We start from the raw sequence: 22340 nt of genomic DNA, 5'->3' as shown, positions 1-22340 counted from the left end.
TGTTTAATAAAAACAGTTGTAGAAAAGATGCACATTTTACATGAATGAATGTTTATGATGAAATAGAATACAACCGAATAGAAAGAGCCCACTTCACACGGGCCATTTCAGCTATGTAATGTTTATATAGGTAGAGTTGAGCAGGGAAGAATAGAATAGAATAGAATAGAATAGAATAGAATAGAATAGAATAGAATAGAATAGGTCTCCACTTTCCACTGGACATGATAGAGTGTGTATAAAAATAGAGCTATGATACCGGATAGAACAGAATAGAACTTTTTTTTAATGACAGCAGCTCGATAGACGTTCTACAGTAGACTACAGTAGACTACAGTAGACTACAGTAGACACGAACAGAGTAACGCTTCAGCAGCAGTGGAGAGCTGGCAGTTAAACGCTGACACCAGCAGGTGGAGACAACAGCGAAGCTCCGACCTCCTGCTGGATGAGCCAGAGGTTTGACTGCAGTACCGTCCTCTCGCAGCCAGATGACTCAGGTCAAAGTGAACTGCAGGTGAACTACTCAGTAGATTTGACCTTAACGAATGAATAGATAGAAACACCGACGAGAGAAACGAGAACATTGTTACTGTGACTGCTGAACTGTGAAGCGACACGAGTGCGATCACGAGAAAGAACAAAACTCTTAAATGTCGACGAGGGAAACAGACACAGACTTGAACTTAGACTGAAACTCACAAAGTAATGACACGTTTGTTTCATGCTGCATTAAGAAACTGGATTTAATATTCCACGAGAGGCTGAGGAACAGATAATTTTTACCTGTGCCGAGTAGTCCCTGATTTCCCTGGAATTGATATGGCTACAGCATGTCCTGACATGTACAGTAATTGGCCACTTTTACTGCAGTGCTGAACTTTTGTCCTGTGTGTCTTTGCCTCGTTCAGACACACAGCAGCGTGCACACACAGCTCACACTTTCGCCAGAGGTGGAAATGAACTTGTACGTTGTGTGTCAGTGTGGCCCTTTGTCAGACCAGTTGCAAATGACCTAATTAACAGGCACATTAACAAACCTTTGAAGAGAATGAAGACAGCAGCTATGTGCGCTTTAATGGTAAATAAAATACTGAGACTTCCAGCCACCACTCCGTTAATAATATTATCATATTTAAAGTGATATTTTATTATGCATTTAGATCAAGATGAAACAGAACCAGTTTGCAAGTTTTTTTTTTTTTTTTTTTTTTTTACTGGATCCTTCCCTTTTATAAAATATGTTTTCATTTCTATCCATTGTTTTGTTTGTTTTTTGTTTTGTTTCGAATTTGCATAAACAACCACGATAACTTTTTGAGGTAGTTTTAAGTGGCTCCACATCAGGGAGCAGATATATATCTTTAAGTCCCAATATTTACACTAACTGATTGTATCTACCTGCTGTATTTACCAGCTTGCTGTGAAAATAAAGTCAGTAACTTGACATTGACCCCAATTCTTCCTATTAGACGAATTAAAGACTCGAGCTCCACCAATCCCGGAACAGCACACTGACGTCATGACATCTGCACCTCATAGACATGAAAGCTTCCCAAATAAATTTATATTGTCAGCCTTCAAATGTGCATGCAGTAAACAACAAATCAGCCGCATGTTCTTAATGGTCTGGCAGGCTGTTAAGTTAACTTCAACACATTAGGATGACTATGAAGTCAAACGTAACAGAGGGGACCGAAAGGGACGCTGTGAAGGGACCATTAGTGGTCAGCGGACCACAGTTTGGGGGTCACTTGGCTGATGTTCAAACTTGAGAACTGCCATGAAACACACACACACACACACACACACACACACACACACACACACAGCCTTTCAAAGCAGTGTAACCCAACGTCTGCCTCGACATCATGATAAACTCGTTACACCTTCTCCACATCGACTTCTAGTTAGAAACCAGCTGAGTGATATTGATCACACTGAAAGCGGGTGGTGTGTGTGTGTGTGTGTGTGTTCGGCTGGGATCGGCTCTTTGATGTAGACGGGCTGATCACAGATCAGATACACCCGCTTCAGATACATAAAGCCAACCCCTCTCCCCGCCTTTGATCCTCGGCGCTGCTGGGTCTGTCCTCGATCCGCTGCGGCTCCCAGTTGTGCCGTGCGGGGCTGGAGCTGCAGCGCTGACATGGTGAGCGGACCGGTGCGGGAAACACGCCACCACACCTCTCACCGGTCTGCGATCGACTTTTAGGAACCGATACTTGGACCGACTTGGGCTCCTTTTTTTTTTTTTTCTTTTTTTTTTTAGCAGGTAAGAAGGTTTTTTGTTTTGTTTTGTTTAGTTTCGGACATTTGAAGTGAATCCACTCACGACAAACGACCAAGCCTTAATTGCAAATATACAGACAGAGCACAACAACAAACCTGTGTAGTCTTTAAAGGGGATGTTACACGCATGATATAATATTTATGTATCGACACCGTAACGTTTAAAGTCACGTGCTAGAAAGACCGACTCTCTCAGTCTCTTTAGTGTATTGATATTTTTGTGGTTTTAATTGGTTACGCCGTGCCAATATTAAGATTTTTAACATGCCTTTATGCAAAACTAGAAAGTTTTCCTCGTGCAAAGCTCTGAGAATATAGACTGATGTGTTTTTATATATGATCCCTTAATATCCAGTTCCCCCCCCCTTTATACTCAACCACTGTAGCTTTATAGTTGGAAATTTCATCTTTACTCACTGACATCTACTGTTGAGGTATTTAAAGCTGCAATACTTTGTAGATTAATCGACAACAGAAAATTAATGGGACTTAATTTTATGATGTATCTCTTTTTTGTGCAAAAAGCTTCTTAAATGTGAATATATTCTGGTTCCTTTTGTCCTTCATGATAATAAATTGAATATCATTTTGGTTGTGGACTGCTGGTCAGGACAAAACGAGACATCTCAGGCTACACCTGGGAGTTAACATTTTTCACCATTTTCGGGCATTTTAAAGACCAAACATTTAAAAATAAAAACAGATTATGAAAATAACCATTATTTGCTGCCCCTATAGTATTATAGTTCATTATTTGAGCTCTATTGATATTTACAGTAAGTGGAAACATAAAATACATAAACTCCAGTTTTTTTTTTTTTTTTTTTTTTAAACATCCAATGTAAATATTTTATATTTGATTATTGTGTCTTTGTTTCAGCTGCAAGCAACAAGTGGTGCAACAAAATGGTCTGGACGCGTCAGCACGCCGTCTCGCTTGTGCTCACTGTGCATGTCATATGTTCAGCTCTGGTAAGCGCTCTTTCCATTGCTGGTGCTGTTTTTGATTTCTTAAATTCTATTATTATTGTGTGCATATCTTGTCTGTTGCAATTTTGTAAACATTTACAACAATATGTGTACAAGCAAAGATACACTGAACACCTACTGTAGCACAAAGTTGCTAAACTTCTGCAAAAGTGGAAAGCTACAAGTTTTCAGTGTTTGCACATATTAAGTTGAGCTGCTCTTCATACCAATGTTTCAGAGGCAACTGCTCATGCTGGGATCTGTTAAATCCTTGCAGGAGACCTTCCGTCAATGCTGCGTATCATTTTACCTTTATCCACTGCGCTGTCCCGATTGTATTTTCTATCTGGACTCCGGTCTCTGGTTTTGGTGATCCCTGTATTGTTGCCTTCGACTTTTCTGCTGCTGCAGCGATACATTTTTCCCACAGAGCTCATTAAAGTTTGATCTTATCTCCTTCCAACATTATTAGACTTATTTCCAAGAGGAGTCCAAAGTGGGGGGCTGACCCCCTTAAAGTATTATGAGACACTGTGATGCATGCATGGCTCTGGAATGAATCTGCTTTATCTGTTATGGATGAAAGTGGTGATGAAATGCAGGAATCTCTAACTTTCACCAAATGACTGTCCCTCTCAGATTCATGTCAGGGCCGAGGAGGAGACCCGAGAATGCAGAGAGCAGGAGTACAAGGACCGGCTTGGGATCTGTAAACCCTGCAAACAGTGTGATGCAGGACAGGAGCTTTCAAAGGTTGGAGAAAAATTGTTTTGGACTTTTTCTGTCTTTTATCCTCTTTGGTATTAAAGGTGCATGTAAGATTTATGTCTGGTCTTGTAATACCACTTTGTCCGGCGATGGTGAGTCACTGCATTGTCCAGTCTGACCTCAGTCCGGCTCCTAAAGTTTGGTAGAATTTTGTGTATTCTTGCCCCGCCGTTAGTTAGCAGTTGGCTCTTTTCTTATAATTGATTATTGTAAAATTAGATTTTATGGACCCAGCATAAAAGTAGATAGCTAGATGACGAGCATAGCTTATTAAGGTCATCATGTATAGCTATTCTAACTGCTCAAATTAACAAACAGCTACGCAGGCAGGGATGTTACACAATTATTTCCCTTTTAAGAACTACATAGCTGCTGTTAGGATTAATACCTAAAGAGCCATTGTGGGTTCAGCATCAAACTTCATTCCTTCACTCTCCAAAAGCTGATTTCATCACTGAAGAGCAACACCAATGTTAGGCTAACTCTTGTTTCGTTTATATTATGCCAAGAGTTCCAGCCGTCATTGTTTACTGTTGCATCCATCATAACCCAGCGTCAGCCAACAATGATGTGAACTGCCGTCATGAAGCCTCAGGTTTAGATTTTGGCCTCCACCATCTTGCTAGTTCAGAGTGGTTTGTTGCCAGAAGTGACCATATTTGGACATGCTGGGAAGGAGCGAGCAGTGGATCTGACTGGATTTGACTGGAAATCTGACGACATTATGTCCCGCCAACCGATAGCGAAAACCTGACTGCACCGCAGGCCTGTCAACCAAACGGACACGCCCCCAAAAACGGCTTTTTGAGGGCTGCCAGAAAAAAATGATGACTTTGTATTTCATGAGAGAAGTAGAATGTGAGTCTGTGGAGCCAGAAGCCTTTTGGAGCCAGCCCCTAGCGGCCTTTGGTGGTATTGCAGTTTATGGTGCTTCCATTTCGACCTTATTCTTCAGACCTGGAGGCTACATCTGCTTTTATATAAACTCAATGACTGTAACAAGAAGTTACTTCTTTTTCCTCTCATTTTGGACTGAGATCAGACTGGACGCTAAAGTGACTCGTTATCGCCTCTTGAGGTGTGGGGTGGTACCAATAGGGCCGGGCCTAGCTCGTTAGCATGCTAACCTAGTAGATATCTCTGCAACACAATATATACATTCCAAACTGTTATTTCTTCACATTTAGTTTTAGATGTTTTAAACTAAACATCTTACAGATTGTACCTCCTAAACAGATTTATCTAAAGTGCTGTGTCCACCTAAGCATTTTCCATAGTCACTACAAGGAAAAAGCAGTGTCACTTGTTTATTTAGGAAAAGAAGTGTGTAATAACACAAGGGATCTAGTTAAATCAACTTCCCTGGGCTGAAAAAAGTTGGATGGCGACCTCGTGGGAAAAAAAACTGTTGAGAGTATGAAAAGAATGGAGACCAGTGTTTAAAAAGTGTATCTTATCCAGGGAAACAACATTATTTATTACTTCCTCTCTTTCATGCAGAGAACAGCCAAGCTGTTATTAGCTTTTGTAAAACACCGACCCTTCTTTAATCAGTCACACCCATACTTTTGACCTTCTGCAGTTGAATGGCTTCCATTGTTTTTCCCCATTGCAACCCGTCCAACTTATTGTCTTCACTGTTTGAAGCAAGCCATGCCTAAGCTTGCTGCGCTCTCGACTGGGAATACAGTTTTTTCCACCACCTTAGCCACAGGTTTTTGTGTGCTTTGTACAAACAGGCCTCTGTAGTGTCAGTTGAGGTTGGTAAGCGAAGGCTTTCCTTTCTGGCAGCTACCTGCTTTCGCAAGTGTAGGCAGTGATGTAAAGGTGCGTTAACCACAGATAGTAATTAAACAGCGATATTAACCTGTTTTACTGCTTGAAATTGATTTAATAGTGACTGATAGCACATTGCAAAAACCCTCCATAATAATTTTCTACCAAATGCAGCTTTGCTTGCTGCTAAAATAGTGTTTTGATATTTAAAGAGTTAATTTAAAAACTGCAAAACGATATTAACAATGGTGGAAACCTCTCAGAAATACTTTTCAGGCTAACATTACATTTCAGCAGTCCCCTAAATAACCTGAAACTGAATCGAAACATTTGTTACAGAATTTAAAACAGAAACTGAACATACCAACCTCCATGAGTGGATGTATTATAAGGTTAACTTGTTTCTGAGGGAGAGTTTTCCCTTCATAATTTAATCTCCGTTTATTTTATTATGCAGTAAGGAATATGTCTACATCATAAAATGTTATGGCATTACATGAAGAATGTTGTGCAAATAAACCATCTGTTAAACTGACTTTAGGTGACTTTACACTCTACTACATCTTTGAATACTGATGAAAAAAACTCTGTATCACCCCTTGACATCTGCTACACACATGCATTTAAGCCCAGTTGCCTTTAATCTCAGTGCACACAGACATGCACCCTGTGGTTGGTAATACGCTTCAGTAGTCCTCGTGTTTCTCTGCCAGCTCAACAGGCATGAATGCTGCTAGCCACCCTGGGGTCTTGGTTAATAATTGGCTGCCTCATTCTTTCTGTGGAGGTAGCGGGACGCCGGCTCAAAGTGGAGACCCAGGTCTGCGCTTGGAGAAAGTTTCCCAGAGAAACAACTTGTGATCTGAGCTCAGAAGACAATCTGTCCATATTCTGACTATTGGGAGGGAAGCAGACTTCTGGAGTCCCTCTGTGCAGCTGCCATAGAGATCCCAGAGGAATGTGGCCCAGTTTGCTCTGGAAGTTTGCCTCTGGACGCCACTCTGAGGCGGGCTGACAAACATCAATTAGCCCCTCCACACTAACTGTAGCTAAAAGAACCACCCACACAAAGCGAACGTCCATTAAAAACAGCTATTCATTTTCTCCCCGACATATTTCACTCTAGGTTTTATTCTCGGGAAGTTACTTAGTCCGTTGTGTTGCGTCAAGCATGAAGGAGAAGGGGCGAGTGCATTATTGTGCATGCTGGAAAACTGCCAACGGCAACAAAAAAAAAGGCAGGAACACAACTTTGATGTGTCAACATCTTGTAATATGTAGCAAAAGTGTAACATTTCCTCCAGCCACACTGAGGACAAAGGACTTCTGGGTGGCACTGGCCAAAGAGTAAGAAGAAAACGGAGTGCATAAGCAGAAGAAGTGTCAAAATCACAGTGGACAGACATTTGCTGTATGATTCTTGTGTCTAAAGAAGCCAGAGAAAGTTTGAACAAGTGTAACAGCGAGACAAAAACAGGAAGTGGGAGAGTGTTGTGAGTCTGCTCTTAACAAAACTCTGCTTTAACTAACTTGGCATGGTTTTCAGTGTAGTTTTATTATCAGATCAGATGACCGGCCGGCTGGCCCCCTTGTGATTCCCTCCTAATCTCAGAAATATCTGTGCGTCTGAACATGCTTCAGGTCCCAGCCAGCTCGCCCTCCTCTTCCCCCTCCACACTGCTGTTATGCTTGGCAGTCTCACCCACACTAGATCAGGAGATAGGACAGGGAAATTGTATGTTAAGCATCTGCTTTTTTGGATGGGTTTTTAAATGAAACTGCTGCAAAGTAGTATATAAAAACGAAGCGACCGCCACACTCGAATGTTTATTTGCTTCGGTTTTGTGTAATTATTTGTCTTGCGATTTTTGTTCTTACCATGTTCCTATTAGTTTTCTTCCCAAATGCTTTTTTTCCCATCTCTTGCAAAAGTATAATAGTGTAATAGAGGTGTTTTGTAGTATTTTTGTCAGTATATCCTCATGCACGGAGCCTGAAAACAGACACGATATCTATTTGTTTGCCAATATTTGTGGCTGTTTCACAAGTGTGCCTTAAATGCCTTACAAATTGTATAATCTTCTTTTCACGTAAATAATAACTTCAACATCACAGTTTCACACAGTCTTTTCTTTTAGCTGCTCAGTCAGTGCAGGGTGTCAGCTGTGTTGAGCTTTGTTAGCAGGGATAAAAGAAGAAAGAGATCGCTACTTGATGATCTGTGCTGTCTGCACAACAGGAGCAGGAGTTGGCTCCATTTTCCTTTTGTTTCAGTGCTGTGACCTGCTTGTGTCTGTGCAGCATCGGCCCATCCTGCCATGTGGTGCCCCATGGACAGAGCTGGTGCCAGTGCTGGGTTCATGTGCAAGTGGGTCACAGATCCACAGTAAGGTACCCTACAGTGACTGGGCCCACAGTGCTTTCTCAAGCACCAGATTCAGGGTGCAGTGCTGTGACAGTCTTCTGGCCTGCCCTGCCTCGATCGGAGCGTCTCTCTCTCGCTCATGACATGAAACTACTGGCAGCCGAGTCTTCTTTATTCCGCCTTTTCCCGGTTTATCACTCATCAGTCACCCCCATCCACTCCCTCCCTGGGTTCCTTGCTCTGACCTGCTGCAGGGTAAGGCCTTATATGGAGAGTTCAAAGCAACAGCTGCAGTAGACCAGGCCTAGCTGGGCCACCTCGGGCCAGGCCCGGCCCGGCCCAAGGGTTCAATGTCAGGCTCACATGTGTTTGGCTGGAAGGAGCGAATTCTTCGTCTTCTATTCCGACTCTGCGGTGCCTTCTCAAGATCCCATCTTTGCCTCCATCTTTTTATTTCTTGCCAGCCTGCTTCCCCAAAACCCAACCCCCATATCAGAGTCTTCTGCCCACATTCCAGCGGGACGGCATGCCCGGGCAGTGAAATGGGACACGGGCGAAGAGAGAGGAGAAGAGACAAGCCCCGTTTGAAGCTGACCTTCACTTTAATGATATATGAGCCCCCCACAGCCTCCCTCCCTGGTTTTGGATTGCAGTGCGGCAACACTAGAGAAACAGGAGGGCAGCTGCTATGGAGCTGATAATGAATGATCAATGTATGATGTCATCCCCGCTGGGTCTTCTCACTTTGTGTGGTGTACAGTAATGTCAGCTGTCATGTAAATGTCAGTTTGTCATTGAAGTCTTTCAACATGATTTTCAGGAATGCGACGGGGAACTAATAAGGGAAAGAGACAAAAAAATGACAAACAGCAGCAGGTGGACCTGAACAATGATTACAAATGATACATTTGTGGTCAACTGACTGTTGAGAGTCGGTTTAGTGAGTCTTTAGTGAGTCGGTTTGTCTCACTAAAATTTAAAACATAATTTTGTTTCTAAACATTGTCAGACTTCTGCATGTGTTAAATATGAAAAAATAGACAACTCCAACTAGAAAACAAGACACTGATTTCATAGAAAAACATATGGTATACAGATGATCTTTGCTTGGCTCAGGTGAACACATTCAAAACGTGCTTCAGCATTAGATCGTTCACACAGTCACAGGAAGCTGTGCCTCTAAAGATCACGTTCAATTGTTGAGCACAAAAAGAGTATTCATCTTGTTTTCTCCATCTACCTCTCTATAATCCTTGCCCCCTTCCTGAAGCATTTCCTTTGCTTGCTGGCCTCTCAATCAACGGGACACTCACTCTGTCTGCTTGGAGAGGGAGTTGCACAAAAACGCAGCAATAAACTTGCAATAATACAACAGTGGGTGTCCCTGAGAGGCTTTATTATTCAAATGCGTGGCCTTTCTGGGTCTTGCAGCGGAAGGCCATTCATTCATACTGAGAGAGTCAGGGAGATTATTGCCAGTGTAAGATGGACTCTTAAAAGAGGCAGGCCATTGTTCTCATCTGATCCCATGAGCCAAGATCATTCTTTAATTCCAGACCCCCGGTAGTCCTCATTCAAGCACTCTTTTCACCAGCTGCACATCACACCAAACCACCATCCCCACCTCTTACCCGGTGTGTTTCTCCCGTTAATCCCTACAGGAATGTGGCTTTGGTTATGGAGAGGATGCCCGGTGCGTGCCCTGCCGGAGCAGTCGCTTCAAAGAGGACCGGAGCCTGCAGAAGTGCAAGCCCTGCCTGGACTGTGGGCTCATCAACCGCTTCCAGAAGGGCAACTGCTCCACCACCAGCAACGCCGTGTGTGGTGACTGTCTGCCGGGGTGAGAGCACAGACACGCCTCCACCTGACTGTTTTATAAAAGCTATAGTGCTGAGGAATAGTGAGCTGCAGTTAAACCTATCTAACCATGTGTTCATGACAACTTTGTGTCTTCAACAGCTACTACAGGAAGACAAAATTAAGCGGTTTCCAAGACATGGAGTGTATACCTTGTGGGGACCCTCCGCCTCCTTATGAGCCTAACTGTAAGCACCTTTGCTTTCTTTGACCTCGTCCTCTCACAGTTGGCTGAACATCAGTGGGACATTTTGCAGAAGGTTCTCATGAATACAAGCTATTCATCTGCACCTCACAATAGCTGATGTTTTAACATGAAACAACAGGGATACAATAGTCTTAAAGCAAACACCACCACCATCTACAGTACACTATTGAACTCCTAGCCAAATGCTACTGGAACCAAAAACCCAGGCTGCTGTGCCACAACAAAGCTTGCGCACACACAACATGCCAGCACAAGGTCCTCGGAGTAACCAGAACCACAGTCTTTAAAGGGTGGAGCGCACCATATTTCATTCAGTAGGTCTCGCTGAGCCAGCCAGCTCTGCTGTATGTGCAAATAAATGCTTGGATTTACAAGCTGAGCAGTTGGAAAGCTGAAATGGATACCACTAACATAATAGCGGATTTGCCAACACTAGATTATATTAGCTCAGAACATCACTCATTTTCAGCACTCGGTTTGAATTAAATGAGTAAACTTCCTCGAACAAACCCTTCATTGATATCTCGAGACAAAACACACCTCAATAGCATTTCTACAAACTACCGCACTGTTCTACATGCTTTTGTTCTGACACCAAAGTCAACACTCTGAGGAGCAGCGTGTGATAATTTATTGCCATTATGCAAAAAGGAGGCAGGAGGTGTGTTACAGTAGGCTCACAAAGCAGAGCTCACATTCCAGTGGGCTGCAGATCCAATTAACTTCTTTCTTCTGGCCTTTATAAGTAGTTAAGTGCAACCTTATGATTTTAGGTTTCCACATAAAACCAACAGGCGAGTGAACTCCTACCTTCGGTAATTGAGTGTGACTTCCTGATGGCAGAGGATACTGCAGCTGTTTCTGTGGAGGCTTTTGGCAACAGGAGCATCAGAGCTGTCGCAGTCGGAGTTAGCGCCCTCGTGTTAAATAAATGGAGACGGCTATATATCAGACAACTGTTAAAAAAAAACAACAAGCTCCAAATGTAACGAATGGTGGCTTCAATGGACTCTGTGTCTGGTGTTTAATTTGTGTCTTTTTCGCTTGAGATTTTAAAACGTATCTTTTTTCACGCAGCATTACTGTGTGTGTAATGAACACTGGCCTTGAGACAACTGGGCTCCCTCCGTCTGCTCGTTTGTCCATCTGAGCAGCTTCCCGTTTTGATACTGGAGCAGGCCCATGAAACAAAATGGCCATTGTGTCTGAGAACATAGTCGGGAGTTAGCCCCAACAGGGACTCTCAGTGGAGTATTTCCAAATGTTTGAAAGTCTTGCCCCCCTCCCTCCAGTGTTATCTTGAGGAGGGTGGTGAAAACTTAAAGGGCAGATCATTCTAATAGGCCGCGCTGGCCCGGGGCAGCGGTGCAGCTGTGCAGGGGAGGCAGTCGCCGTCTGGGGTGGACTGTAAATCTTAGACCCCTCCTATACTCTCCTCCCTTTTCCCCCAGTGGCTTTTTGGAGCTGAGTAAAAACGAGGTTGTGTTTTATGGATTCCTGCTGCCTCTTTAATGTGTTTCATCTGCTGAAGTTTTTCACTGTCACGGTAGATCTGGGAGAGCTGACGAGTTCATGCTAACACACAAAACAGATACGTGCACACACACATGTTGGAATAATGCTACCTGCTCTTTGTAGCTTGTCCAACCGGATTTACACAGAAGTCAGACAGGAATTTCATCTTTTTTTGTTCAATGAACAGGAAAAACCATAGTGTGGGTTTGAAATGCAGCCATAAAACCATTTATCTGATATTATTAGTTATATTCCAGGCAGGTTAAAAAAAAAAATGGAGCAAATTCTGGAGGACAGGCCCTACTATTATTACTTTCTACTGCTGACATGTAACCTTTATATATATATAAACAGCTGCAGCATGCTGACTCACTTCAAGCTCATATAGTCAGCTCTCACCACAAAAGGCACAAAACACACCAGGCTGACAAAGTACAAGAAACATTCCTGCCTGCCAGCAACAACTCAACCCACAGCCCCAGGTATTCAAAAGCACCAAAGTGATTCAAATGTCAGCGTCTGCCACGGTGATCTTTACCCTCGCTGCTGTCTTAATCAAGTTATCATGCAGTGATCAGACCTAACAGCAGTAATGATGTTTGGTGTTGCCACATTACAAGAAGTGATGATTTGTCTGTTTTACCACAAATACAACACTTCAGATGTTACACTTTTGGATATTAGAATTCATTCCAGCATCTTGTTTCAGTTTAAAGGTATGGTGATTTAATATGTTGCCTGTTGCACCTCCTTTAATAATAATGCCTGAATTACACTGTCATTGAACTAGGATGTTCAAAAGGAGCTCATGAGAAAGTGTTTTTATGTGGAATATATTTTCATCTGCAGATCGCTCTTGAATTAGTGGAAGAAACTGACATCTTGATCAAATCTTAAAGGGAATAACAGATGTACCCATCTTTGAATCAAACTCATTTCATATTCTGTCTGAAACGGTAACGAATCCAAAAAAGTGAAGCATCGAAGTTGTTACATTTTCAAATCTTTGAAAGCCAGAGCCACTGCCAATTCCTTTGTTTATATTTTCCCTGAATTACATTTTTAATGTGTTCAAATATTCATTATATCAGACACACACACACACACACACACACACACACACACACACACACACACACACACACACACACACACACACACACACACACACACACACACACGCATGCATACATACATACATACATATGATTCAGTGGTGTGAAAAAGTGTTTGCCCCCTTCCTGATTTCTTATTTTTTTGCATGTCTGTCACACTTAAATGTTTCAGATCATCAAACAAATTGAAATATTAGTCAAAGATAACACAAGTAAACACAAAATGCAGTTTTTAAATGAAGGTTTTAATTATTAAGGGAGAAAAAAAATCCAAACCCACATGGCCCTGTGTGAAAAAGTGTTTGCCGCCTCCTGTTAAAACATAACTTAACTGTGGTTTATCACACCTGAGTTCCATTTCTCTAGCCACATCCAGGTCTGATTACTGCCACACCTGTTCTCAATCAAGAAATCACTTAAATAGGACCTGCCTGACAAAGTGAAGTCGACCAAAAGATCCTCAAAAGATAGACATCATGCCGAGATCCAAAGAAATTCAGGAACAAATGAGAAAGAAAGTAATTGAGATCCATCAGTCTGGAAATGGTTTAATAATAAAAACCTTCATTTAAAAACTGCATTTTGTGTTTACTTGTTATCTTTGAATAATATTTAAATTTGTTTGATGATCTGAAACATTTAAGTGTGACAGACATGCAAAAAAATAAGAAATCAGGAAGGGAGCAAACACTTTTTCACACCACTGTACATACATACATACACACACATAGATTTAGAGCCATTATAAATGTCATCAGATGAAAACAGAACACACAGTTTGCACAGATCTGAATTGGAAACACCAAAGAGGACTTCAGAGTTCAGGGTAAGACAGTCTCAGTTCTTAAAAGAGTTCGAGCAGACAACAGTCAAAGATCCTTCAAAGGTGTAAAGAAGTGCTTCTTTTATTTGGACTTTGTGGCATACTATAAAGTCAACAGGCAGGGAGTCTGTGAAAGGCTGTGGTTTACTGGTCTGGTTTGGGTGGAGATAATATCAGCAGGTGAGCTCCCGTCAATGGGCCAGTGTTTATCTGTGTTTGCTGCAGCTGCCGGCTCTCTGATAACAGACCGCCTTTGTGCTGTCGGGCGCGATGCTCACCTCGGATGAGCCGAATGTGACCTTGACGATGAAGACCAAGTTCAAACGCAATGGTCAGATACAACATAGTGATCCCGCACTCAACTCATTATGAGTCTCAAACTTAAACACACAACACGGGGGTGTTGCACCATGTCGCTGTGAGACATTATACACAGTTTTTAGTGTTAAAATGTATTTTATAAACAGCATATTTATTTACTTTAATTGAAAGAATGCCTCTGTTGCTCTATGATTTAATATTTACTTATGTCTGAGTAGAAAGCATCACTGCGCACAGACCCATTACATACAAATACCACTATATAAACTGCAAATTATGCTAAGCAGAGTGACTGAAGCTGTGTTGTCTGTTAACCCACCAGTTTTTCAGATCTGATTCTGGAATATGGCAAAAAAAAATTTATGACACGTAATAAGTCTCGTTTCTGACGCAATGTACTTTTCAGTGCTTCTATCAAACTGAGTCCTTTATTGTGCCCTCTGGGTCACACTGAGATTTGGAGTGCCGCTTTGAGTTGTTTTCTTTGAAGGAATGTTAAATACCCTTATCCCCTATCTGTCTGAATTAAAAAAAAAACAAAAAAAAACTGCCCAAAGCTAAAGCAATGTTTACATAGCATAACAAAGAGCTCTTGGATGTGAAAAGGCTGAAACCAGTTGCCTTTTTGATCAATATACTGCAAATCAAACAGTAGAGCAAACTGAAAAAGATTTCCCCAAAATAAAAAGTCATTCATTTTACTTGTGTGGTTAACACAGCCTGACTTTCACTGTTTGCCCTGCTCTTAACACACACCATCACTGCAATGCATACATTGAAAATTAAAGTGTAAATTACACTCATAATGATCAGAGACGATTATGTTGGGCTTGTTGTAATGGCCTCGGAGAGAAATGTCACTCAGGCTTGCTACTGTTTTCCCACCAGCTCCCCCTCAAAGCTGAAAACTGATGTTGTCATGTGGGCTGTGTTGACGCAACACCACTCCCTGACATCTCAGATATCACACAGCATGTCTGAAGAGTCACAGACTGCTGGTTTTTTTTGTATTTCTGTGATTAACATCTGCAGAGGATCAGCAAAGTGCTGCTGCAGATTCAGCTGGTTTAAGATTTTTAAAACGTTTAAAAGTAAATCCAGAAAGTCCAAATCATTTGTCAATGTCGTGGTTCAGTCAGAAAATGTTTGGCTTATTCCTGTAATCTCAAACTTTAAAAAGGTAATTTAGTGGCATTCATTTTCAATTGAAGATGATTTTACTAATGTGTTAAAGGCCCTATTTTTAATTTGTGGACAAAATTTTCAGCTAAATTTACATGAACAGTTGAACATTTAAAAACATTTTTTGTCTTTATTTGTTGCTGTATGCAGTGCTTGATCTTAAAACTATACTAATATCATATTGTATTAACAACAGATGAAATGACCGTGTAATGTGAAGAGAGTTGCACATAGTTACCATCCCTCCAATAAATTTTTATTATTAAACAGCAAAACACACCTCTCCAGTGTTTTGGTGTCTTTTAGCCTATTGTTGGGTTTTATTTAAATGTTTTGGTTGAATCTTGCTGCTCTCATCAATTATGACTAGCTGCAGCAGCAGCTCTTTTTGGCAAATAGATAAGAAAAAAAAAAAAAAAAAAACGTATAGCTACTCATCCTGCACCAAATGTCAGAAGGGCAAAGTTAGAAACTAGTTGACAGGGATTTTGAGTTGGAGTTGGCAGAGACCAAAAACAAAGCTAAAAGGGGAGTGAAAATGTAAACGGGTATCTGAATGAATGTTAATAGTGTTGCTGTATTTCTGCTTTATGTTTAGATATTAATTGAATATAAAAGTGGATGTAGCTTCCAGGACTAAAAAATAAGGCCGATGCGCAAGTGCCATACGGTGAAATACCATCGAGTGCCACTAGGGGTTGGCTCCAAAAACGCTCCGGCTCTATAAACATCCATCCATCATCTTCCGCTTATCCGGGGTCGGGTGGCAGCAGGCCAAGCAAGCTGACCCAGACTTCCCTCTCCCCCGCAACATTTTCCAGCTCATGCTGGGAGATCCCGAGGCGTTCCCAGGCCAGCCGGGAGATATAATCCCTCCAGCGTGTCCTGGGTCTTCTCCGGGGTCTCCTGCCAGTTGGGCGTGCCGGGAAAACCTCCAGAGGGAGGCGCCCAGGAGGCATCCTGATCAGATGCCCGAACCACCTCAGCTGACTCCTTTCGACGCGAAGGAGTAGCGCCTCAACTCCAAGTTCCCTCCTGATGTCCGATTGAGAGGCCTGTGATGCAGTCAGGTTTCCGCTATCGGTGGGCTGGATGTAATGTCGTCGGGTTTCCAATCAGATTGAGTCAGATCTACCGCTTGCTCCCCCCCAGATTGTCCAAATATGGTCACTTCTGGCTCCAAACCACTCCCAAATAGCAAGATGGCGGCAGCCAAAATCCGATCTCAAGGCCTCATAATGGCTGTTCGGAAACCAATGGATGACGTCACTGCTGGTTGACGCTTGGTTTTAATAGACAATTGTTGGCTAACACGTTTGCATTATGTTGTTAAAAGTTTGAATTTTATAGCTTTTAGTTTACACTTGGATCACACTCTGGTCCTTTATCTATGCCTAGTTGTTGAAAGGATAATTACATGTAACAAAAGCCAATTTTTTTTTTTCTTTCAAACATCAGTGCCAGTTCATCTGCCTTACATTGTGATATTTTACTTTTAGCCACATTAAACCCTGACGTTCTGTATAAAGTCACAAGTCTTTATATGCGCGTGTTGAAGGTCCTGAAGGTGGGGGTGAATGCTGACATCACATTTCCCCTCAGGCGGGATGAGAACTTTAATGGCGGCTTAATCAGACACACATGCAAGAATAAAAACACACACTCTGTCTGTCCGATGTGTTTTCTCTGCATGACACATACATACTCATATATGACTTGTCTCAAACAGCCTGACCAGCATGTCTGCCTTTTGAATTCAGCACTGTGTGAGTTGCATGTGAGAAGCCTGAGGGCGGAGGGGGTGGAGAAGGTGGAGAAGGTGGAGGGGGGGGGGGGGGGTGTCTGTAAATCATCTTCTGCAGAGAACGAGACAGAGGCAGATAAAGAGAGAATCCACCACAGGCGTTTTCTCTTTGAACTCCTCTGCTTATTTCATTAGACTTTATCGGAGAGATTACTGACTTGAGGCAGAAAAGAATATTAATATGTCTCCTGTTACCAGATTTTGATTGGTTGAGGAGAGTTGGATAATATGAGGTTATCCTCTGTTTTTTTTACTTCCCTTTTTTATTTTAGCCATTTGTTCTGTCTGAAACTCTCCGATAAGTTTGTGCGTCCCGTCTGATTTTAACACCTCTCACAACCTTGCCACAAGCTGCAGCAGTCATCCGTCAACATTTCACGCCCCTGTTGTTAAACCGTTCCTCACAATCATCTCCTTTCTGCTGCTCTTCCCAGGCAGCGGGCGGGTGAACCTGGTGCCGCTGCCCTCTGTGGTGACCAGTCCGCGAGACATGGCGCTGGCCGCAGTCATCTGCAGCGCCCTCGCCACGGTGCTGCTGGCCCTGCTCGTCCTGTGTGTCATCTACTGCAAGAGACAGCTGCTGGAGAAGAAGCCCAGCGGTGAGTCCCAACGCTCTGAAGCGACGTGTTTCACATTTACCGGTGTCCGAAAAGTGAATTTCACAAGCCAAGGTGGAGCAGCGTGATATGAGCTGGGCTTTGAAACATTAGTATTAGTTAGTATGCAGCTTTTAAACTAATGTAGACGGGTAAAGTTTAGTTCACACTGTAGACCCAGAGTGACTTTTGGAGCACTTCTATGCAGGCAGGGCTGCGTGTGGTTTTATGCAGCGAGCATTGAACTTTGAACCCCCACATCAGGTGCTGGCATTTCAATACATAGTCAACAAATTTCCAGTCCAAATATGTGCTCCAGTCAAGATTTCCAAAATAAATGAAGCTCCCGCGTGTCCGAAATTTTGCTTTTTCATACATCATCAAACAATAAAGAAAAGATGGGGATAAGTTATCTTCAAATGTGTGTTTTGAGATCAGGGAAAGCTGTATTGTTTGAATTAATCACATTTTCTCATCCTGTGCAGAGGCTACAATACAATACTTTGATTTCACTGCACTCACTGAGTGCAGTGGAAGATCTGAACATATGAAGGGATTGCTAACAATAAGGCAGCTGAAGGGGAGCATGTCTTTCTGTGTGAATCTGATTTCACTGCTCTTTTCCTTAACAGCGCGAACAGGCTGCAGCGTTAACATTAATAAACCCTGATGTTGGCTATTTGTGAGAACTTGTATAATGAGCAGCATTCTTGAGGCCAAAAGTGTCTGAGTATGTGAAACATCCCGAGGCGAAGAATCAATGACATCACATTTCCCTGTTATGCTTACCTGAAACAAAGAGTGCGGTAGACACACACCTCTGTGTTGTTGTTACTTTTTTCATCCTAAGTGAATGCTGAAGTTTAGTGTTTCGTCAGTTGAAAGATGAACCCCACCCTTCACCTAAACTGCCACAAAATGCTAACCGTTTTTTTTGTGTTTTTTTTTAAACGATACGGAGGAATTTTAATCAGCCTCATGGACCCGAGGGTTGTAAAGCATTTCCCGACATGTACAAGAGGGTGTACGTCTAGTTAGAGAAACAGAGTCATAATAGAAGTAATTACACAAATAATCCCATTCCACACTGGTTTCATTAATATTTCTATAAATGTGTGAAGCATTGATTCTACAAAAAAAAATACCTGTTCAGGCTTTCTTAACAAAAGGTTTAAAGAACTGACGGATCAGTTAATAGACTTCTTTAATGGTTTATCGATCATTTACTAATCGACACCCCTAAAAATACTAATTTAGGGTTGACAGTTTGTCACCCTTCACTGGTTAACCATTATTTAAGGATCAAAATGTTGATAATTTTGCTTCAGACGAGTGATCTACAAAAACATATTGAACAATGTATTATTATTTATTAAATTATTATAAAGCCTTTATAAAGGGTTGTTTTTTTTTATCATCACCAGAAGAAGATCCCTGCTGCTCGGGGCCTTGGATTGTTGAATGTCTCAGGTGTTGACTGTTCCCACTGTGTTTCCCCAGCAGCCTCTCTGAGGTCTCAGGACTGTCCCTACAGCGGGGCGGAGCTCTCCTGTCTGGACGCCCGCTGGCTCCACGACTTCCCCCAGAGACCCTGCTGCCAGTGTCACCTGGGCCCCGGACACACCTGTGGTAGGGTGTGGTTGTGCTTGTGCCATCAAACAAACAATGACTACAAGGAAAATACTGCATTCATAACTTCACTAGTGTACTATAGAGTGGGGTTATCACACCTTTACACTAAGAGGTGATGGCAGTTGGGGTGAATGTCCATTTGTGTCAAGTTGCATGTGTTTATGTGTGTGATGTCCAGGTCCAGTCCATCTGATCCCATCTCTGTGCTGTGATGAAAGCTGCAGTCTGGGCCGCAGCCAGGACATCAGTCCCTTCCAGTCCCAGATGAGTCTCAGTGACGGGTGAGGAGATCACATGATCACGAGGATAAACTGGCGTGAAATGTGACGGAAATCTTCAGGACGTGATCATTTTCATCTGACAGAAAATGACAATTTATTGAAGCTAAAACACTGCTGTTAATAACCTTCATATTACACATACTAGATTAATGCTGAACACCTTTAGCCAAACTGCAAAATAAAAATGTATGCCAGAGGGAAGTGACTGTAGCAACCTGCAATGTTTGCACCGTGCTCTGCTGACTGAGTGGAAGCTTTGCAGCTGGCTGACGGAGAAACTCAACATTAAGCTTACAACAAACAAAATAAAACTACGCGCACATACACGATGACATGCCTCTGCAATGTAAACAAGTTTGCATTTGACTCGTATAGAAGGAGGCTACTGTAGCTCAACTGGTCCAAACTGCGTTGAATATTATACTGTATACAATCAAAAGCGTGAAGATAAAAAAAAAAAGTTGATTCAGAGTCGTTCCACATCAACGTGTATTTGGCAAGCTTACAGTAAACTTGGGAACAGCAGCCACGTAAACACTGTACGGCTGCTTCCTTGGAGACAGCAGTTTAATTTCTGTTGTTTCGTCAAAGTACTCTTGACATGATTTAATGCGGTTAATTCACTTCTTTGAAGTGCTGACAACAAACGGAGAGCACAGGGTGTGGCCGCAAACGGAGAATCATAGTGATAATAACCACAGATGTCTTTAATATGCACCCAGGAACACAAACCTGAGCAAGGCGGGTGCCACGATGCAGCTGGAAGGACAACCAGAGTCTGCCGGTGGACACTCAGAGTATTTGGGGCAGTGTCAATGCAATGCTGAACCTGCAGAAGGACTGGAGGTGGAGGGAGAGGAGGAGGAGGAGGAGGAGGAGGAGGAGGAGGAGGAGGAGGAAGAGGAAGGGTGCAGGTCGAGGTCACCCGAAAGGAGCCGACAGAGCTGCCATGAAGCTGTGACAGATGTTCTTCTTCCCAAACAGCATGCACTGACTCAGGAAGGTGAGGTGACAAGTTACAACTACACCTTATGTTACTTTTGTATTCATTTCCAATGACACATTTCATAACTGGATAATAATTATTTCACTCATAAATGTTTTATTGCCACATTACGACTCTCCAGTCGCATTTGAAATGAGCTGCCTCAGAACAAACAGTTTAAAGACACTAAATGACTTGACTGTTTACTTAAAGTGCAAAGAAGAAACCACACGGCCTCTCCAACTCCAGCAAATATGAAATAAATAATACCTCCTCAAAGTTAAAGTTGTACATCAACTCATGGGTTGCCTTTTTATAGGCCTGGACACTGCTCTGTGTCTGTGTGTCCATAAAGAGCAGCTGGTAAAAGAAACAAGAGACAGTCCAAGTTCTTTGATGTAGACAAGACTGTCGTGTTTGAAGTCAGCTCACGGCAGATACGTTACTAATCACTGCGTGTCTGCGTTCCTCTTCCTGCTCTCTCCCCAGGATGACATGGATTTCTTTGGCTTGTGTTCCACCCTTGACCCACCCTGGACTCCACAACAGCCATGGCCAGATCCTGTCTCAGATTACAACCCCCACCCCTCCCACCCCTCCCACCCCCCGCCCTCCCCCCCGACCTCCCGACAGACACACACACACGCACGCACGCACACACACACACACACACACACACACAGACAGCAGCAGCAGCACACAGAGTGGTGGCCGCACTGCCTCTTTGAAATGCCTGCCGCTGACCTCAGAGCTCTCAGTCAGATGGTCCAAACAGAATATGTACACACATGCAAACAAAAGCACTGCTGAGGAAAGCACACGGAAGAGACCCACCCTCCCCCTCCTCCCCACACACGCACACACACGCACGCACGCACACAGAATGTGAACTCATTGACCCAGAAGGTAAATCATATGAAGTTCAAACTTGGAGAAGTACTGACTTATTACTGAGGAGCAAAGTGAATCAAAGTGAGCCTCCGCTCTGCCTCGAGAATGTCTCCCATCTTCACGTGCAGGAGAACATAAACTGTACCACTCATCTTGCAGCTGGTGTTATGAAGCATTTGCGTGTCAAGGTGACAGTTTGTAAAGTTTGTTGTGTGAAGAAAAGTGTCGAAAGTGAATAATGTTGCACATTGAAGACAATCTTAAAAATATGGAACAAGTTCAGACGAGGAATGTCTAAGTGATAAATGTCTTGTAGATACTGTAAAATAGTAAATAGCTCATTATTTTTGTAACATAGACATGACTGACCTGTTTTCTTTTCTGCCCTCAATGATAGTGTTGATGGTTGTTAACCTTCACCTCCGTGTGCCATTGTTGTAAATAAACCACTCGAACAAGTTTACATGCTCTTTTGTTTATTGAATTCAAATAGAGTTAGTGATGCACCGCCACAGAACTGGAGACTGCTCAAACAAGTTCAGATGTAAACATGTTTTGGGTTTTTGAATCTTACACTTCCCATACACTTTGCTCCAGATGCAAAAAGTAGATGAAGGGAAAATACTGTAGATTGCAAGCTATTTAAAAAATAATCACTTTGTAGATGTCAACATAGACGTCTGAGTATAGGATGTGATCGAAAATGTTGTATAGTATATAGTCAAAAATATCTGAGGATCATAGAGATCTCAAACTATAGTATGTCCAAAATGTCAAAAAAATTTCTGAGTATAGTGTGTCGCCCATAATGTCAAAAGAATTTCCTAGTATAGTATGTCTGCCAACAAGTCGTAAAAAATAAATACTGTAGTATATCGTGCAAAAAGTCGAAACAAGGTCATACTAAAGTATGTTCTCCAAAATGTCAGAAATGTAAAAGAAATTCAAACTATACTATGT

The 22340-nt window shown here is 42.4% G+C and overlaps 1 protein-coding gene across 2 annotated transcripts; it reads left to right on the top strand.

Moving 5' to 3' along the window:
• Positions 1–1828: 1828 nt before the first annotated feature.
• On the top strand, positions 1829–21843 carry tnfrsf19 (tumor necrosis factor receptor superfamily, member 19). 2 transcript variants are annotated; one of them, XM_069147650.1, is made up of 10 exons: positions 1829–2275; positions 3173–3264; positions 3901–4014; positions 9832–10010; positions 10130–10215; positions 17430–17594; positions 19095–19220; positions 19402–19504; positions 20227–20507; positions 20979–21843. In XM_069147650.1, the coding sequence occupies exons 2-10, from the start codon at positions 3199–3201 to the stop codon at positions 20981–20983; spliced, it is 1125 nt and encodes a 374-aa protein (XP_069003751.1). In that variant the 5' UTR covers positions 1829–2275; positions 3173–3198; the 3' UTR covers positions 20984–21843. The 2 variants fall into 2 exon arrangements, with proteins under 2 accessions (XP_069003751.1, XP_069003750.1); XM_069147649.1 differs by having other exon boundaries at positions 1832–2275; positions 19092–19220.
• The last annotated feature ends 497 nt before the right edge of the window (positions 21844–22340 follow it).

The sequence above is a fragment of the Embiotoca jacksoni genome, unplaced genomic scaffold, assembly GCF_022577435.1.
Source record: "Embiotoca jacksoni isolate LCO1_2020_lvr unplaced genomic scaffold, fEmbJac1.0.p SCAF_14, whole genome shotgun sequence".
NCBI lineage: Eukaryota > Metazoa > Chordata > Actinopteri > Embiotocidae > Embiotoca > Embiotoca jacksoni.
Note: the sequence above shows the minus strand (reverse complement) of the source record. Positions and strands in the feature narration are given on the sequence as shown.

Coding starts and splice junctions, on each gene's coding strand:
- tnfrsf19 (XM_069147649.1), top strand. CDS start 3,199: ATGGTCTGGACGCGTCAGCACGCCGTCTCGCTTGTGCTCACTGTGCAT. Junction 10,011..10,129: donor TGTGGTGACTGTCTGCCGGG/GTGAGAGCACAG, acceptor TGTCTTCAACAG/CTACTACAGGAAGACAAAAT. Junction 10,216..17,429: donor GCCTCCTTATGAGCCTAACT/GTAAGCACCTTT, acceptor TGCTCTTCCCAG/GCAGCGGGCGGGTGAACCTG.